The sequence below is a fragment of the Ambystoma mexicanum genome, chromosome 12, assembly GCF_040938575.1.
Source record: "Ambystoma mexicanum isolate Mex_15411 chromosome 12, UKY_AmexF1_1, whole genome shotgun sequence".
NCBI classification, from domain to species: domain Eukaryota; kingdom Metazoa; phylum Chordata; class Amphibia; order Caudata; family Ambystomatidae; genus Ambystoma; species Ambystoma mexicanum.
The window spans coordinates 1,219,986,332-1,220,002,523 of NC_090936.1; the positions used below are offsets into that span (position 1 = coordinate 1,219,986,332).

Consider the following 16,192-nt stretch of genomic DNA (forward strand, 5'->3'; position numbering starts at 1 on the left):
TTGGCAGTGTATAGAAGCTACATACGGGTTACCTTAGCATGCGAGGGCCAGGGGGTCTGGCAGACGGCAGACATGGCAAAACAGGCACAAAACAGGTGTAGACCTCGCCTCCCGTGGGCCGGCTTCGCCGGCCGGCGGCCAATGGGGGTACAGATGGGCCCGGTGGCCAATCAGATGGCAGCTGAGGACTAGTAGGCAGAAGGGGCTTCAGGCATCGGGCGGGCGGGCGTCCATCTTGGAGCTGCCAGGTACCTTGTGTGCCTTAATGGTGGCAGGAGGCTTCTTGTGGCTTTCTGGGCGATCGTATGATCGTGAGGCTATTTCTTGGCAGGATTGGGAATACTCGCGTGCTGCAGTATTCAGGCTGCAAATAGCGCTTTTTAGTGGAAGCGAGGCACGGGAACATCGGTGCTTACCATAATGCTCACAATATCATGACAAATTCGGTGGCTGTCTCCGTGTGTCCACTGCTCCTGCAGGGAAAAGAACTGGAGCTCCTGCTCCTCCGGAGGTGGTGGGGACTGCTGGGTCGTCACAGGACAGGTGTAGACCTCGCCTCCCATGGGCCAGGAGGGAGTGGGCCGGCTTCACCTGCAGGCGGCCAATGGGGGTACAGATGGGCCTGTTGTGGCAGTTAAAGTGCCCGGCCAACTTCGACGTAAGGCTGTAGGTAGGAACTGGAGGAAGCGAAGGGGGAGAGTGAGGCAGGATTGTTAGATTTCCACCCATTTCGGCCGACCTGTAGCAAGCCCCCATGCTTGGAGGTGGGCTAGTTGCACCGCCATTTGGTAATTACGGCGGTCGGGTACCCCTAGGCATCCCAGTCTCGTGCTGGCCATCATTGTTCTCCGTGGGATGCGCGCTTTCTTCTCCATCCAGATGAAGTCCACCATCTTTCTTTGGAGCTGCTGTAGGGGGGGGCGGAATGGTGATCGGGAGGGTGGCACAGGCATAGAGGAAGCGAGGAAGTAAGTTCATTTTGCATGCCGTGATGCGGCCTAGTTGGGAGATCTCTTGTGATTGCCAGCGGATCAGATCCTTTTCTAGTTCCTCGAAGAGTGACGGGAAGTTAGCCCGATAGACTTTCGTTGGATGTGCAGGGATCTGAACCCCCAGGTAGGGGATTGATTTGATGCTCCACTGGAAAGGACCTCTCTCCTCCAAGGACTCTCGTTCAGCCGAGGTTAAACCCACTCCCAGCGCTGCTGACTTTTGGAAGTTAATCGCGAATCCCGAGACCATCCCAAAGTTATGGATTTCAGTTAAGGCCTCCCTCATGGAACCCTCAATGTTTGTAATGGTGAGCAGAACATCATCCGCATAGAGGGCCACTTTATGTTGTGCAGAGCCAGTACTCAGGCCACTGATTCGGGGGTTTTTCCGGACTCGTTGAGCCAACGGCTCCATGGCCAAAGCAAAGAGCAAGGGGGACAGAGGACATCCCCGTCTCGTTCCGCACGTGAGGGAGATCGAGTCCGATAAGCGGCCGTTGATTCTCAGCCTAGTCCTAGGGTCCTGGTAGTTCGCAAAGATCCTTTTCAGGAAGGTCGGGCCAAAGCTAGAGGCCTCTAGAGTGAGGCGCAGATAAGACCAGTCCACCTTGTCGAACGCTTTGGTTGCGTCCAGCGTCAGTAAAGCTAGTTGTTCGGAGTCCCGAGTGGCGATCTCAATTAGGTCCAGAGCTCTGCGGATGTTGTCTTTCGTCGACCTATGGTGAATGAAGACCGTTTGATCCGGGTCTATGATGTTCGGGAGGATGAGTGCTAGACGATTGGTCAGGATCTTGGAGTATATATTGGCATCCAGATTCAGCAAGGCAATGGGTCTATACGAGCTGATGTCGTGGGGGTCCTTCCCAGGCTTGGGGATAAGGACTGTGATAGATTCCTGCATTGTTGGGGTGACCGTTCCAGTGGCCATGAATGAGTTGTAGAGGCGGGCCAGGGGGGGGCCAGAAGCGGGAGGAGAATCCATCCGGGCCCAGGGCTCTAGATTTTAGGCTCTTAATAGCTGCCTCCACCTCCTCGGTCGTAATCGGTGCTTCAAGGTCTTCCCTGGCTGCCGAGGACAGGTGCGGGAGGGCCGCCTCTCGAATGTATGAATGTTGCTTGGTTGGATCCTTTGGGGCCGCCGTCATTATTTCCAGGTGGTGGGCGGTTGCCAAGTGTACTATCTCATGGTCCGTGTAGTGGATCACCCCCTGCGGATCAGAGGCCCAGGATGGCATTCCTACTCTTGACCTTTGCCAGTTTGTTCACCAAGAGTTTGTTGGCCTTATTGTTGTGGGCGTAGTACCATTGCTTGGTTCTGGTTAGCAGATTTGCCGTAGCCCCAGCGTAGTGAGCTTCCAGCTTTTTCCTAGCCATTTGTAGGATCCTGTAAGATTTGGGGGCCCAGCCCTTCCTTTTGTGAGTAGCCTCAGCTTCACGCACCTCAGCCTCCAGGACGGCTCGAGTCGCCTGCTTTCTTTTATGGAATGCGGCACCTTGGGCGATCAGCTCTCCTCTAAGGACAGCTTTCATGGCATCCCAGGTGTTGGCCGGGGAAGTGTCCTCGTCCCGGTTTTCAGCGAAAAAATTCTTGATGGAGCTGGCGATTGAGTCTCTCACCGCCATGTCCCCCAGAATAGGGTCATATAAGCACCACCGGCGGCGTGGAGGGGGCTCCGGGTCATGGGACTGCAAGGTCAATGTAACTGGGGCATGATCCGAGAGGATCCGGGGGCCAATTACCATATCATCAGTGAAAGACAGGATCTGTGGGGAGGTCAAGATGAGGTAAATTCTAGAGAAAGTACGGTGCACGTATGTGTAGAAGGTGAAGTCCCTTTCATCCGGGGACAGTACCCTCCAAGAGTCTACAATGTTGAGCGTGCGAAATGGGTGGAGCAGGCCAGTGGCCAACTTCAGGTCTCTGGGTGTTGGGGGGTGGAACCTGTCCTTGAGGAGGTCCGGGGCCCCGTTAAAGTCTCCTCCCATGACGACATGCCCCTCAATGAAAGGGAGGAGGGCGTCCTCTAGTTCCTTGTAGAAGCCCTCCTGGTATTCGTTCGGAGCGTACACCGAGATGAGGGTATAGAGCTGGCCATGTATGGTGCATTTGATTGCAATGAAGCGACCCTCTTGGCATCGTCGTGAGTCAAGGATCTGGGGTTTCAGGTCTTTCGCAAATAAAATGGCGGTGCCTCCCTTCTTGGTTCCATTAGAGGTGAGGAATTGTAGCGGAAAGAATCTGCTTCGTAAGCGAGGAAAGTCCACCGGAATCAAATGCGTCTCTTGGAAGAAGGCAATCAAGGTCCCGTCATCCTGTAGCCTCTGTAGAATTGATTTCCTCTTCGGGGGGGAGTTCAGGCCCCTAACGTTCAAGGTGGTGAACTTAAGTTTCAGATGCGAAGGTTGGTCCGGAAGATCCACTTGCTGGGGGGAGGGGTGTCGTGGGGGAGTTAGGTCAGCCATGGACGTGAGAGTGTAGTCGTTTCGGGGTCTCCTGTGGTTGAGGGTTTTTAACTGGTATAACTGGCCTCCAAAGGGAGGAATTCACATTCACGAATGCCCCCAACGGGAGGTCCAAATTACGGTCAGGGGGGTCGATTTAGAACTGTTGACATGGCCCCTGAGCGCCAAGACTGTCATCTGACAGCGCCAACATGGTTGAAGGCGTCTCCAAGGGTAGAGTGATGGCATCCGCCTTGGAGGGGGTTATGGACAGCATGGGGTCCGCGGCTAGATGTAAAATCTTCAGGCGTTTCCATTACCATGTGTCTGGTGCAGGCATTATAGCGCTTTATTTAGGTTTGCGGTTCCTCTGCACCCTGGACCATGGGGTTCGTTTCGGCTTTGGGGAGGTTGTGTCTAAAGCCGGGCTTGTTCGACTCAGAGCGGAGGAGTCTGAGGACCCAGGGGAGTCCCGACGAAGGATTGACGCTGCATCGTCCAGGTGGCTGATGGTGCGCGGGGTGCCCTTGTACGAGAATTGTAGAGCCGTGGGGAAAAGCCATCGATAACGGATCTGCTGATCCCAGAGAAAAAGCGATAAAGGCCGGAGCATCCTTTGCTTCTGAAGCGGGGAGAGGTCTTGGAAAATCTGTATCGGGATTCCCTGGAATGAGAGCTCGTCCTTTGAACGGCCAATTGCTGTTATGGCCTCCTTGGTGGTGTAGAAGTGGACCCTTGTGATCACATCAGGGGGGGGGTCCGTGTCGATACCCCAGCGAGGGCGCAGCCTGTGGGTCCGATCCAGCAGGAGTTGGGTCTCCTCCAAGTCTGGCAGGAGAGACTAAAAGAAAGTGCTGACATATTCAGGGAGCTCTCGATCGGAGATTGAAGCGGGCACCCCGCGGAGGCGCAGGTTGTTGCGGCGAGAGCGTTTTTCCAAGTCTTCCTGCTTATGTTCAAGGATTTCGGTTCTCGCCACTAGCTAGTTCAATTTCCGTTAGCGAGGTGGAGTGGTCCGTAGTTAGGTCCTTGTTAGGGAGAATTCTCTGTTTAGGCTGAATTTCCTAACCTAGTGAGTCCCCCAGCAGCTTTGCTGGATTTCTGGGGTTTGTTTTTTTCTCCTGCCAAGAGTGAGACTCTCTTTCTCCCACTCTTGGACATGATTTATGGTGTTCCTTTGACTTTAATGTGTTTTATGGGCTATGGGGTCCTTTACTCCATAGGGTCTCATGTGTTTTTACTATGTGTGTTACACAGCACCCTCCGTGCAGTGACACAGGGGTGTCATAGTGACACCCCACCATAGACTCCATACCCTGGGACTGACTACTGTCTCCCAGGGCATGTAAAGTCACCATTGGCTTTACTAGTCCCAAATTATTAACAGAAACCAGTACAAACCATCATATTGTGGACGTACTGGTCGGGGCAATTCGATTGCCCCGGGGTCTCTTAGTTGTTTGGGCACGTCTCCATACCCCCTGATCGAGTTTTGGCTGGTGGCAGTGGATACTACTTTTTATATTCGACCGCGAATATACCTCTATGGGATTTTCCCATTGTTCGAGGCTACCAACTTTAATTATTTAATTCTCATAGCCTCGAACATACCGCCAGTTTATTTATTTAATATTAATTCGCCGGTTGGTATTTTTTGCCAGAACTCGATTCTAAAATGGCGTTTGTGTTCTCTTCTGTGACTCCAACCCAAGTCGAGCCCTTTGTTCCACTTTTTGGCGGGCTTCTCCACAGAAGCCTCCAAAAGTGGTGCCACTCTGTCTGGGTACCACAGGGGGTGTCGGAGGGGGTTTAGGCACCCTGGACTGAGTTACCTTGGTAACTCGAGTCGCACTCTTGTGTGATTGGCCCAAGTGGTGAGCCGGCCGGCTCACCACTTAGCATGTTTGATTGACAGCTAAGCTGAGTGAATGGGGGTGTGCTGCATAAAAGCAGGGCTTTTGGGACTGGAACTTCAGAAGTCGCCACAGGACCTGAGAATCCGACGAGGGAGAAGCTGAGCCGACCTGCTACGACGACACCACCGGTGGAGCCCTGCGGAACCGACTCACCACTTCCCGACGACAGAGAAGATCTCCCGGCTGGAGAGTCTTCTTCCCGTGACTGGTGGGCACAACCAGTTTACCTTCTTTTCCTCGCATCCCAGGACGTCTTGTGGTCGAATTGCCCGTGCCAAGCACCCTGGCAACCGGATAGCCACTTACCACTGGACCGCGAATAAAAGGACTGCTCCTTTTTAACTGAGAACTCTGCGGCTGGTTTCTTCCCTGGCAGTGCAACGGACTCCTGTCTTCCTCCCCGACGAGATCCTCTCTTCCCCCGGACGAAGCACCGACTTGCATCCGCTGCCAGGAACAGCTGCCCCCGCTGGAGTATTCTCACCACTTTAAGGTACTGTGTCCGCCAGACCTCCCTTTCTAAAGATTGTTACAAGGTAATAATAATCCCTTAACCTTCTGGACTGGGCTGGCCGTCTTAACCATATAACTGGTCCCTTTCTTTTCGTTCGACTCGTTCTGAACCTTTTCGAGACTCTTGTGCACTTTTCAACCGTGTGACCTTGGACACATTTCGTTCTGATCCTCTTAAAGTGGATCTGGCTTTCTGAACTCTAACTTCACGGTTTGACTCTGCCTTCCTCTCTTGCTGTGTTCTTTTGAAAGTGTTGGGATCGGTTTCAATTTATGCTCTGCCTTTCTCTCCCTTTTAAACCGAATTATTAGAGTGCCATCTATGTTAAGCGCTCACTGCTGTCTGAAAATAAATGGGGCTTTATTTAAGACTTGTCTAATATTTTTTTAAGGGAGTGTATATCTTCTAGTGACCGTGTTTTTGAACTGCTTAATCTTAGTGCCTGTGTGTTTTATTAGATGTGGTATTAAATAAATAATTATCTCTTTTACACCAAGCTCTTCTACTGTGTTCTTTTGACCTATTGTGAATACTCTGTATACTGCCTAACTCTTCTTGAGGGAAGTCTGACTGCTCAGCCACAGCTGCCAAGTGAATCTGTGTGTTACAGACTGCTACCAAGTGGGTTTACTGCCAAACACCTGTAGTCTTAAATCTTTTGCAGTGGTCCCAGAGGGAACTGCACAGGTTTCTGCCTAACAGTCCTCGACCTCCCCAACCCTCTGTTCTATGCCGGCGACTCTTTGTTCCGTCTGTTCCAGTTTGGCGGTGAGTTCCGTCATGCAGGCTCTAAATTCCGATTTAATATCGCTCATGAAGGCTTGGAAATCCTCCTTGGTCGCAAGTGTCCCCCCGCCGTCGGCCGGCTTCTGGGGAGTAAGTTTGGGAGGGTCTGCTTTCTTACCCTTCTACGAGGCTTGCAGCATGGTAGAGATGTCGGTCGATTTAGAGAGCTTTAGTGCTTTGGTCATGGCTCCGAGGCGAGGGGACGTCGCCCAAGGGTGAGTCTCGTGTCCACGTTCCACAGAAGGCAGAAGAAGGCGGCCAAATAGATGTATGGGATGGGTAGGTCCCGGGCGTCCCAGGCGGTGGAGCAGACAGGTTGAGCTTTCAGAGTCTCACGAAGCGGCACAGTTCCTTGTGGTTGAGCAGTTCAGCAAGATGGGTGGCCGCCCAGGAAGATGGCAAGGAGACGTGGGCAGGGGCGCCCCAGGAAGTCGAAGGGGGTGACACACTCCCTATGGGGTCAGGGCTAGTGGGTTTGAGGGTCCTCTGACCCGGTGGGGTCTGGGAGGAATAATAGGCTCCCGGGGGTGGGGGGGTGTTGCAGTAGGCACCTGGGCGATGTGCATGGCCCCCACACGAGCCAGAGTCACGCTGTAGCTGGAGGGCCTCCGATGGTAGCCGGAGGAGGCAGGGATTCAACCCGGGAGCAGCAGGCAGAAGACGGGCAGGGGCACCCCAGGTATCGAAGAGGGCGCTGGTGTAGGGCGGGGGAAAAGCCCCTGCAAGGGTCCTGCAGAAATAACAGGGACACCAGCGGAGCCGCCACTGGAGGCGGGCAGTGGGTAAGCCTCCAGCTCTGAGATCAGTCCAAGGCACTGGTGGTGTAGCAACTGGAGCTCCAGCAGCTCAAGGATCAGGCCCAGGTGGGGAGTGGGGGGGTGTCCCGCTACAGGATGTCGGGTGGTGCAGGCCTCATACGTGGGCCCCCGCTATCAGATGCGGCTCCAGGCTGATGATGTGCCATGCATTATCTTGTTGAGTGTGAGGGAAGCCTGCACTGCTGTAAAATTGGTATTTTTTCAGTAGCACTACAGTGCATTATATAGCAGTCAATGGATTGTCTTTCTTCCTCATCTGATAGATATTCCCTCCAGCTCTGCTGCTTCGGAACATTTTCCATAGGGGCGTAGTTGACCTCGACCTGGCCGTTGACCATCGATCCGTCTCGCTTGGCGTCTGGTCGTCTGCTCCGGACATGACATCAGGCTTGGTATAAATACCAGGTCACTACGCCCCAACCTCAGTTCCTTTTTTCCGCATGCTAACACGCTGCTTGGGAACACATAGTCTTCGACTCACTCGATGTTTTCATCAGAAAACGTTTTACTTTTTCCATCCTCGATGCAAGATATTGGTCGCTTGGGTATCAGGTTCCAAACTGGGTTCCAATGTGGCACCAAGATGCCCATCACTGGCCCACGCTAGTTATGTCTCTTGTGCCTCGGCACGGGTCACGGGACTGACGGGTGTCAGCCGTGCGCCATAATACAACACAAATCCTTATGCGATCGAGCTGCAAAGATTGCTCTGGGTCGACCGCCTTCATAATCACTGGCACAGTCGACGGTTCGGTCTTCGGTGGCCGAAACTGAGGGACACACCCCGGAGAAATAACATAGGCGGAAGAAGAAACGGTCCCACTTGAGGAGCCACTCTTCCTCGTCCCGAAAGAAGAAAAGATGTCATTGCCACCATCAGGTCTCCGAGTCGTCAATGGATAAAGGTAAACTGTCAGCTGGGTCTACCACCCGCCAAGAGTGGCAGGATTTCAAATCCTCGATCCTTGAAATGTTCAAAAAGCATGCTGCAGTTGGTGCGGCTAACCCCCCACGCAGCAAACTTCAGAGCCAAGATTGACACTCAGTATACCCGACCGCTCTAGTGGCCTTGTACCGACAATGTCGGCGCCGATAAATCTTTTGGCACTGAAAGAGATCCAGTGGAAGCTGGATCAACCCCACGCCTCCAGGGATCTCTATGCTATGGCGTCTCGATCCCGATCGACAGACAGCCACCATATCGGCGCAGAAAGACAAACCGTCAATGGTTGTTGAGAAAACATTCACCCCAGATCCCCGGTCCGACTTTTTCGATACTCTGGCAGGTATCTTTGCGTTAATGATGATGATGACCGGGGGGATGTCGACCCTATTTACTTGGGTTCAGCAGGGGCCGATTATTTTGACAACCAGAATCAGCTTTTGCAACTGACTCAAGGCCTCCAGGATGCCAGGTCTGGACACCTCTCCAGACCTCGAATTTCAGCAATCCCAGCCCTATCTTCATAATGCTTCTAAATTCAGGGGTTTAGTAGAAAGGGTCATTGACACACTGGGATTTCATTCGTCTGTGGCACCTGTACAGGGTTATGACCTTACTGATATTTTAGATGAAGGCCTCACTGCAAAACGTAATGTGCCATTGCTATTGCCGATCCTTTAACAATTATGTGGCAAAACGCTTGTTCCATTCCTTCCGTCAGCTCCACCATTTCCGGTAAATACAGGCCGGCTAGAGGAGAACCTTCATACCTGTAAGAAACCCGAAGGTGTCTCAACCGCTGGTCCCAGGAGATCTGTTATCCAGGTGGCCAGGACACGGCCATTACTATTGTATCCAGTTCCTGGTGGTGGACTAGTGGGGGAGGATCACGGATCACTTGGGTGAGGGGTCTTCGTGGAATGGAATTAGGACACAGAGGGTGGAGACGTGGTATCCCCTTCCCTGTGACAACTTTTCCCCATCCTACCCTGTAGGATATTTAGAAACTCTACCTACCTCCCGCCCGCACCCTCTCCCACAAAAACACTTTCCTACACGGTTTCAGACGATGAATTAACACCAGAGCCGTTAACCTGACATGTCCCAACAGTCGGGTCAGGAAGAGTCAGGCAAGTGACAGTAACCACACACACCTGAAGGCCCTTTACCTTTCCCACATGGATAAAAGGTGGAGGATGAAAGCACACTTCGAGCAAGGCCGAACGAATGAGGAAACAGCTAAACCAAACTGGCAGTACAAAGGGAGAAAAAAAGCAGTGAAACCTGGAAGGTTCGATGAAGGGGGAATTGCCCTTGTTCTTTTCAACTCCCATCCGGGAAGCCTCCAGAAGGGAAATAGTAACAGCTTGCGTGCAGAGCAGCAGATGTCAACGGTACACAGGGGCCTCCCGCATTGATAATGCAGGCGGAGAGGCAAGCTGGCTACCGTGGTACTATCCTTGACTCAAACAAAAGAAGCCAACGGGTCCAGCACAGCCGGTGAGTCGGAGGAAGCTGATTTCAAACCGAACTGTGTTAAACCCTAGGTTGCGAGTAGCAACATTTTGAACGCAAGAAGAAAGAACTTGTTTGTTAGTTTTGAACTTTAAAGAAAGCCCAGTTGAGGACCAGATGCGCAGGGGTCTGGTGCTGCATGGGCACTCATTTGAAAGACTCTGACCGGGACCTGTTTTTGAAACCACAGCAACCAGAAGGCCCTAGGAAAGGGTAGCGTGGGACGTCAGAGTGGTCCTACGAGGGTCACGGCAAATCCCTTGTACAATCAAAATTCTCACTTGTTGCAAGAGGAAAGCTAGTGGAAGGGAACCCCACTTTCCACTACGATTGTGAACCCGACAGAGGGATACTGAAAGAAAGCTAAAGAGAAAGAAACCCTGCTTTCTGATAAAACTTAGCAATACATGAACTGTATTAGGAATACATGAACTGTGTTGAAGAAAGGGCATAGTGAACCTGACAGAGGGTGACCCGTTTGTACATGAAGGATCCGACCCCGACAGAGGGAGGAGATCACAGGAGCGAGTTGTACAAGAAGGATCTGAGCCCGGCAGAGAGGGATCCCAGGGGTGAAGAGCAATCGCCCAAAGAACTTTTGTTTGTTTTCCATTCTACGAAAAGGGGTGAAGAATAATACACCAGAGAACAGTGTGTCAATGAAAGTGTCACCTTGTAGTTTGTCTAAACGAACATTAAGACTCCTAAAGATTACGAGCGATATCTGAGAGGACGTAGTGAACCCGATGGAGGGAGGCCTGTTTTTGCAAGGAGGAACTGAGCCCGGCGGAGCAACATCTTAGGGGCGAAGAGCAATCGTCCAAAGTGCAAGAACATTGAGAGAACTTTTGTTTGTTACTTTAAATCAGCAAACCTTCTAAGGCAACAGACTTTTACAGGAAAGAGACTTAGCCTCTGAAGGGGTTTTGATATTGTTGAACTGAACTGAAACTCGTGCTGGCGAGGCCCAGGAGTGTGCTGTGCTTGAGAGTCCCGCCTGGGCCCATGCCTCAAACGTGGGAAAGGAAGACCCAGCCATACCATCCTAACTTTTTATTTAGTGAACACTTCTTTCTTTTCTTGTGAACATTATCCCACACTTTTTGTAACTGGTAGTAAGGATTGACAGTAGTTAATTTTTTGTATAGGCCCTTTTTATTGACTTATTTGATTGTCGTAGCTTGCTCCCATCTTAGATTTAGGTTTAGATTCAGCATTTATCTCACACATTATAAAGTTCAATAAACACCCTTGAACTGTGATCACTTGCGTCTGTCTTTACTGTTGCCACCATGAGTTCCTTAGATACCTCTCCTCTCACCCTTCTCTGGAGGGGCTTGTTATGCAGGCTGATACTCTCTTCTAGACCCGCATCTTCTACGTCCACTCTGCCTCCCGACAGGGAAGCAAAAAAAGTTGATGCATTCACTTCAGGTAGCATTGCATAAAAAAGCTACAAATGTGGCAAGCGGTTTTGCCAAGTACTCCTTTGGTCTATAGAGAGCAGTGGAAAATGCTGCTCAGTATGTCCCAGAGGGTGGAGAATGAGAAAGAAGTGGCCATACAGTCGCTGCAAACGAGCCTGGACATCGCTGTGTGGGCCGATCTATGGCGTCAGCCATAACACTAAGAAGACAGGCCTATTTATAAACCCCTGGTTTTTCGCCTAATGTCCAATTCAAGCTTCTAGACATGCCCTTTGACGGCGATCTTCTATTCGGCCACAAAGCCAATGATTCCTTCGAAAAATTTAAGGAATCCAAAATCGCTGCTAAGTCCTTAGGCCTAGCTGCACAGCCGGCAATACCTGCCTTTAGCTTCGCCTCTTGGGCATGGGGCTACAGGTGTTATGCTCCTTATGGCAGGAGAGCGCAGCTCCCACCGGCCAGGCAAGGACAGAAGTGTTTCTCAATGCTCTGGAAGGGGCATAGGGACTTCTAGAGGTCAACAGTAAGCGGCTGGGGTGACCCAGCCTCCGAATCCGCTTTTATTTTCCCCTCTCACAACGCACCTGTTGGAGGACGGTTGACTGAGCATTTACTCCAATGGCAGGGAATTACTTCCAATTCCTGGGCTCTTCAGCTCATTCAGTGGGGTTATTTACTGCCATTTGTAAGAAAACCCCCTGGACACCCGCCCCCATCCCCAATCCAACCAGGACAGGAGCTCCAGGAACAGCAGAGAGCCCTGTTGTTGAAGGGTGCCGTAGACGAGGTACCTCCCGAGCAGAGACGATCGGATTGTTATTCCCGTTATTTCCTGGTACCCAAAAAGGGAGGAGGTCTCCATCCCATTCTGTACCTTAAACAAATTCTTGAGGAAAGACAAATTCAGGATGGTGATGTTGAGAGAGATTCTCCACACTCTCGAACTACAGGACTGGATGGTGTCGATATACATACAGGACGCTTATTTCCATGTGCCAATCCATCGAAAGCACAGGAAGTTCCTAAGGTTCACCATATGAGATGTGCACCATCAGTTCAAGGTGCTTCCCTCTGGTCTAACCTGTGCCCCAAGGGTCTTCACCAAGTTCATGGCTGTAGTTGCGGCTCTCATCAGGAGATTGTATCCACGTATTTCCATATCTGGACGACTGGCTGATCTGAGGGATGTTTGCAGTGGAGGTCTTGTCCCATTTAGAAGACACCTGCTTGCTGCTGCACAAGCTGGGCTTCTCCCTAAATTTAAAGAAGTCCCACATGACGCCAGTCCAGAGGCAGGCAGTTCATCGCAGCAGTCGTAGACACTCGGGTGGGAAAGGCCTTTGCTCCTGAGGAGAGAGTAGTCCGCTTGACACAGATGGTTGACTTGTTCCGGAACCATGCCATTCTACCAGCGACTTCCTTCCTCCGCCAACTAAGCCTCATGGCCTCCTGCATTTTTCTAGTGCCAGAGACCAGGTTGCACATGAGGTCCCAACAATGGCTAGTGGTCTCAGTACCTCAGCTCGCTCTCGGATCTCCTCAGGGTGTCTACATCAGTGGTCAACGACCTGTCCTGGCGGGCGGACCACAACAGTCTCTTAGCGGGGGAACTCTTCTGACCTCCTTGGCCTCAGACCCGAGTGGTCACGGATGCGTCTCTGAAGGGTTGAGGAGCTCACTGCAAGGATTTGCAGATGAGCTGCCTGAGTTCAGCGACGGAAGCCAGCTGGCACATCAACCGGCTGGAGTTTCGAGCTATCAGGCTTGCTCTGAAAGCATTTGCCCCGTCCCTGCAGGGGAAACATGTCCTTGTTCTGACAGACAACACAGTGGCAATGTTTTATCTCAACAAGCAAGGTGGTGTGCACTCCCACCCCCTCTACACGGAGGCGATGATGCTTTGGTTCTGGTTGCTGGAGAACAGGATCTCAGTCTATGCAGTTCATCTGGGGGGCACAGAAAACACCTTGGCAGATGCTCGAGCAGGCGGAGCACAGTCTCGCACAAGTGGGAAGTATGCGAGGAAGTCCTAGAGGAGGTCTTCGCTCTCTGGGGTACCCCAGAAAAGGATCTGTTCGCAATGGAGTCCAACAGGAAATGCGAACAGTTTTGCTCAGGGGAATTCCCAGCGAATGGTGTGCTGGGGGATGCGTGTTCGGCAAGATTGTATGCAGTACCCTTTGGGTGCACTAAAACAACCCTGACCTTTTGGCAATAGAAACCCAACCTTTGGTATAAGTCTGCACTACACAGGTTGGTAGCGTGTGGAGCAGCCAGGAGTATCTTAATAGGGGTCAATGTGAGCTGTAGGGGAGTTACACGGAGATTCACAGTTACAAGTATTCAAAGAAACTCTTACATACAAGGTTTCTTGGTAAAACAATTAATTTATCAGTCAGTTAGAATAAGCCTTCTTCAGAAGGGAGCAATATGAAACACCACACAAATATACTTCCAAAATATACACTCTTAGTTATCTAAATCAGCATATAACCCTTTTGGATGTCACACCAGCACTACCTACACCCTCAGGTGACTTCAATAGCTAGGGTGTTGTTGGCATTAGTATATCACTGTTGCATTTAGAACATTCTTGGGAGTAGTGTTAAAGAGAGGAGAGTTCAGAATAAAACAAGTATTCACACAGTTATTCTCAAGCAGATAAGTACTTTCAATACAACCCTTCAGTGCAAAGTCAGTTAACCCTTTCCTGGAAGGAAGGCAAAACATATAAGCAGACGATAGAAGTCATTCAGGGTGCCTAGGCCAGCCAATGTTAAGTTAGCAAAAGTCAAGGTGAACTGAAGCACTTCTTACAGGTAAGTAGAAAGTCTTTTTCAGTGTTTAAAAAGTCTTGGTTGAATAGCAGAAAATCAAAGTAGGGTCACAAGCTGATTAGGCTTGTAAAGTAAAGGAACTGCAAGCAACTCTACACATGCAACCAAGCAAGTCTCCAACAAGGACAAGTGGCTACACAACAAGAGGTAAGTTCTCTTAGACTTTACAGTACCTTTAGGTTGAAGAGAAAATGCAGCTGATGACTTCTGTTACTGTGCAGCTCTGTATATCTCGATGTTCCTGGGCCTCAGTCCTGGGGACAAGAGGGAGGGTGTCTGGGGACTCCTGCACTGCAATGGGACGGTCAACGCTCGCAACCGGCAAACTTCAAACAAGTGGCTGTTCAGTGTTTCAGCTCCTCACATCTACCGCAAATAGCAACACCGCAGTTCCTGGCTGTCAAGGTGCACTTTCCTTGCTTCTGGGGTCCCGCACTCTGTTGAGGGGGCTCGGGCTCGGTCAGTCCTGCTTCCTGGGATCTTCCTGGAGCTCTTGGCCAGATTAAAAGCAACACACACAAACTGGTGCTCCTCTCCCTGGCTATCCGGTTCCAGCAGCGACTGCAGTGGATACTCGACCAGCGTTGAGGGGATGTCCAGGTGGCTTACTTTGTAGTTGATTCGTTCCACCAACTCAAAGGGAGAAGTCGTCCTTGCATGAGCTTCTCGGTCGATACGAATTTGGAGTTTCAGCACAGCAGCAGCGTCTCTTCCAAGTTCTTCTTCGGATTCCTTCGTCCAGTGGTCGACTCTCCTTCCAAGCCAAAAAGCCTTGCCTTTTATGCAGCTTGCTCCCATTGACTCCAGCTTAGCTGTCAGTCACCCAGCAGGGTGGCTGTCCTTGCCGGACAGCCAGCCAGCCAATCACACCAGAGTGCATTCAATACTTATTTCCCCCAAGATTTATCTGGGCCTACTTGTATTTAAATAAACCATTTATTTTTACATACATAATGTTTCAGTGTTTCTTTGGACCATTTGTATTAAAATATCATTTGTACTGGTTCTACAGCCCTCTCTCCCGCCTAAGATAAGCCTGGCTGCTCTGTCTACGCTACCATGAACCCAGGTGGTTCAGCCTTATACTAAGAGTGGAGTCTTGTACTGCCTCAGTTGAATGGTTTTTCAAAGCCCTTAGTTGGACTTCCGAAAAACGGTCCTAACAATGCCAGAAAAGAAGGCAGTCGTAGACAAGTCGGCCTAAGGGAGCTTGGACATGTGCAAGAAGCGACCATGGCAGAAATAGTGGGACCAGTGCACTACGGGAAAGTGTCTGGAGGTAAAGGGTAAAGGGATTACAAATGGCTGTACAATGACTGACTGTATTGCTTTGTGATTTGTGGTTTCATGTGTCACGGGTGTGAATTCTGTTGCAAATACAGTTGTTGCTGTCTTCTAGTATGAAAACATGATTAGTGCCTCGGTGGAGATCGTGGGAGCCGTCTGCAGAAACCTGTCCTGGTCCGCTTACATGTACCACCTAAAACATTTTATCCACGTCCTGCAAACCGGACAAATCAACCAGAAACTAGGGGTCAGGTAAAGCATGTCCTTGTCATCGTTCATTGCACGTTCCTTTAAGATGTTACCTTTAATCCTCTTTCCCTTCCTGTAGAGCAGGGTAGGTCAGTGAAGTGTACCTCTGCTTCCTCCGCGCTTTCTGCTTATGCTGAGGGGCCCACTGTTACAGACCCCTAGATCTGTGACTAGTCTGCTCTGAATGCAGCTGGCTAGGCTAGTTACCAATCACAGCAATGATGGTGCAACTACCTGCACTACCTACACCACGGCACCAATGCACCAGCACTCTCCCCGCCTCAGGAGTGCACCAGCACTCTCCCCACCTCAGCAATGCAGCAGCACTCTCCCCACCTCAGCAATGCAGCAGCACTCTCCCCACCTCAGCAATGCAGCAGCACTCTCCCCACCTCAGCAATGCAGCAGCACTCTCCCCACCTCTCCAATGCAGCAGCACTCTCCCCACCTCTCCAATGCAGCAGCA

The 16,192-nt window shown here is 51.1% G+C and overlaps 1 protein-coding gene across 1 annotated transcript in view; it reads left to right on the forward strand.

The window, feature by feature from the left end:
• Window positions 1-16,192, forward strand: part of UTP20 (UTP20 small subunit processome component) — a 1,390,303-nt gene that overhangs the window by 929,386 nt on the left and 444,725 nt on the right. The window contains exon 39 of the mRNA XM_069629877.1: window positions 15,590-15,729. Coding sequence (XP_069485978.1) covers window positions 15,590-15,729 — 140 coding nt within the window. The remainder of the gene's footprint in view (window positions 1-15,589; window positions 15,730-16,192) is intronic.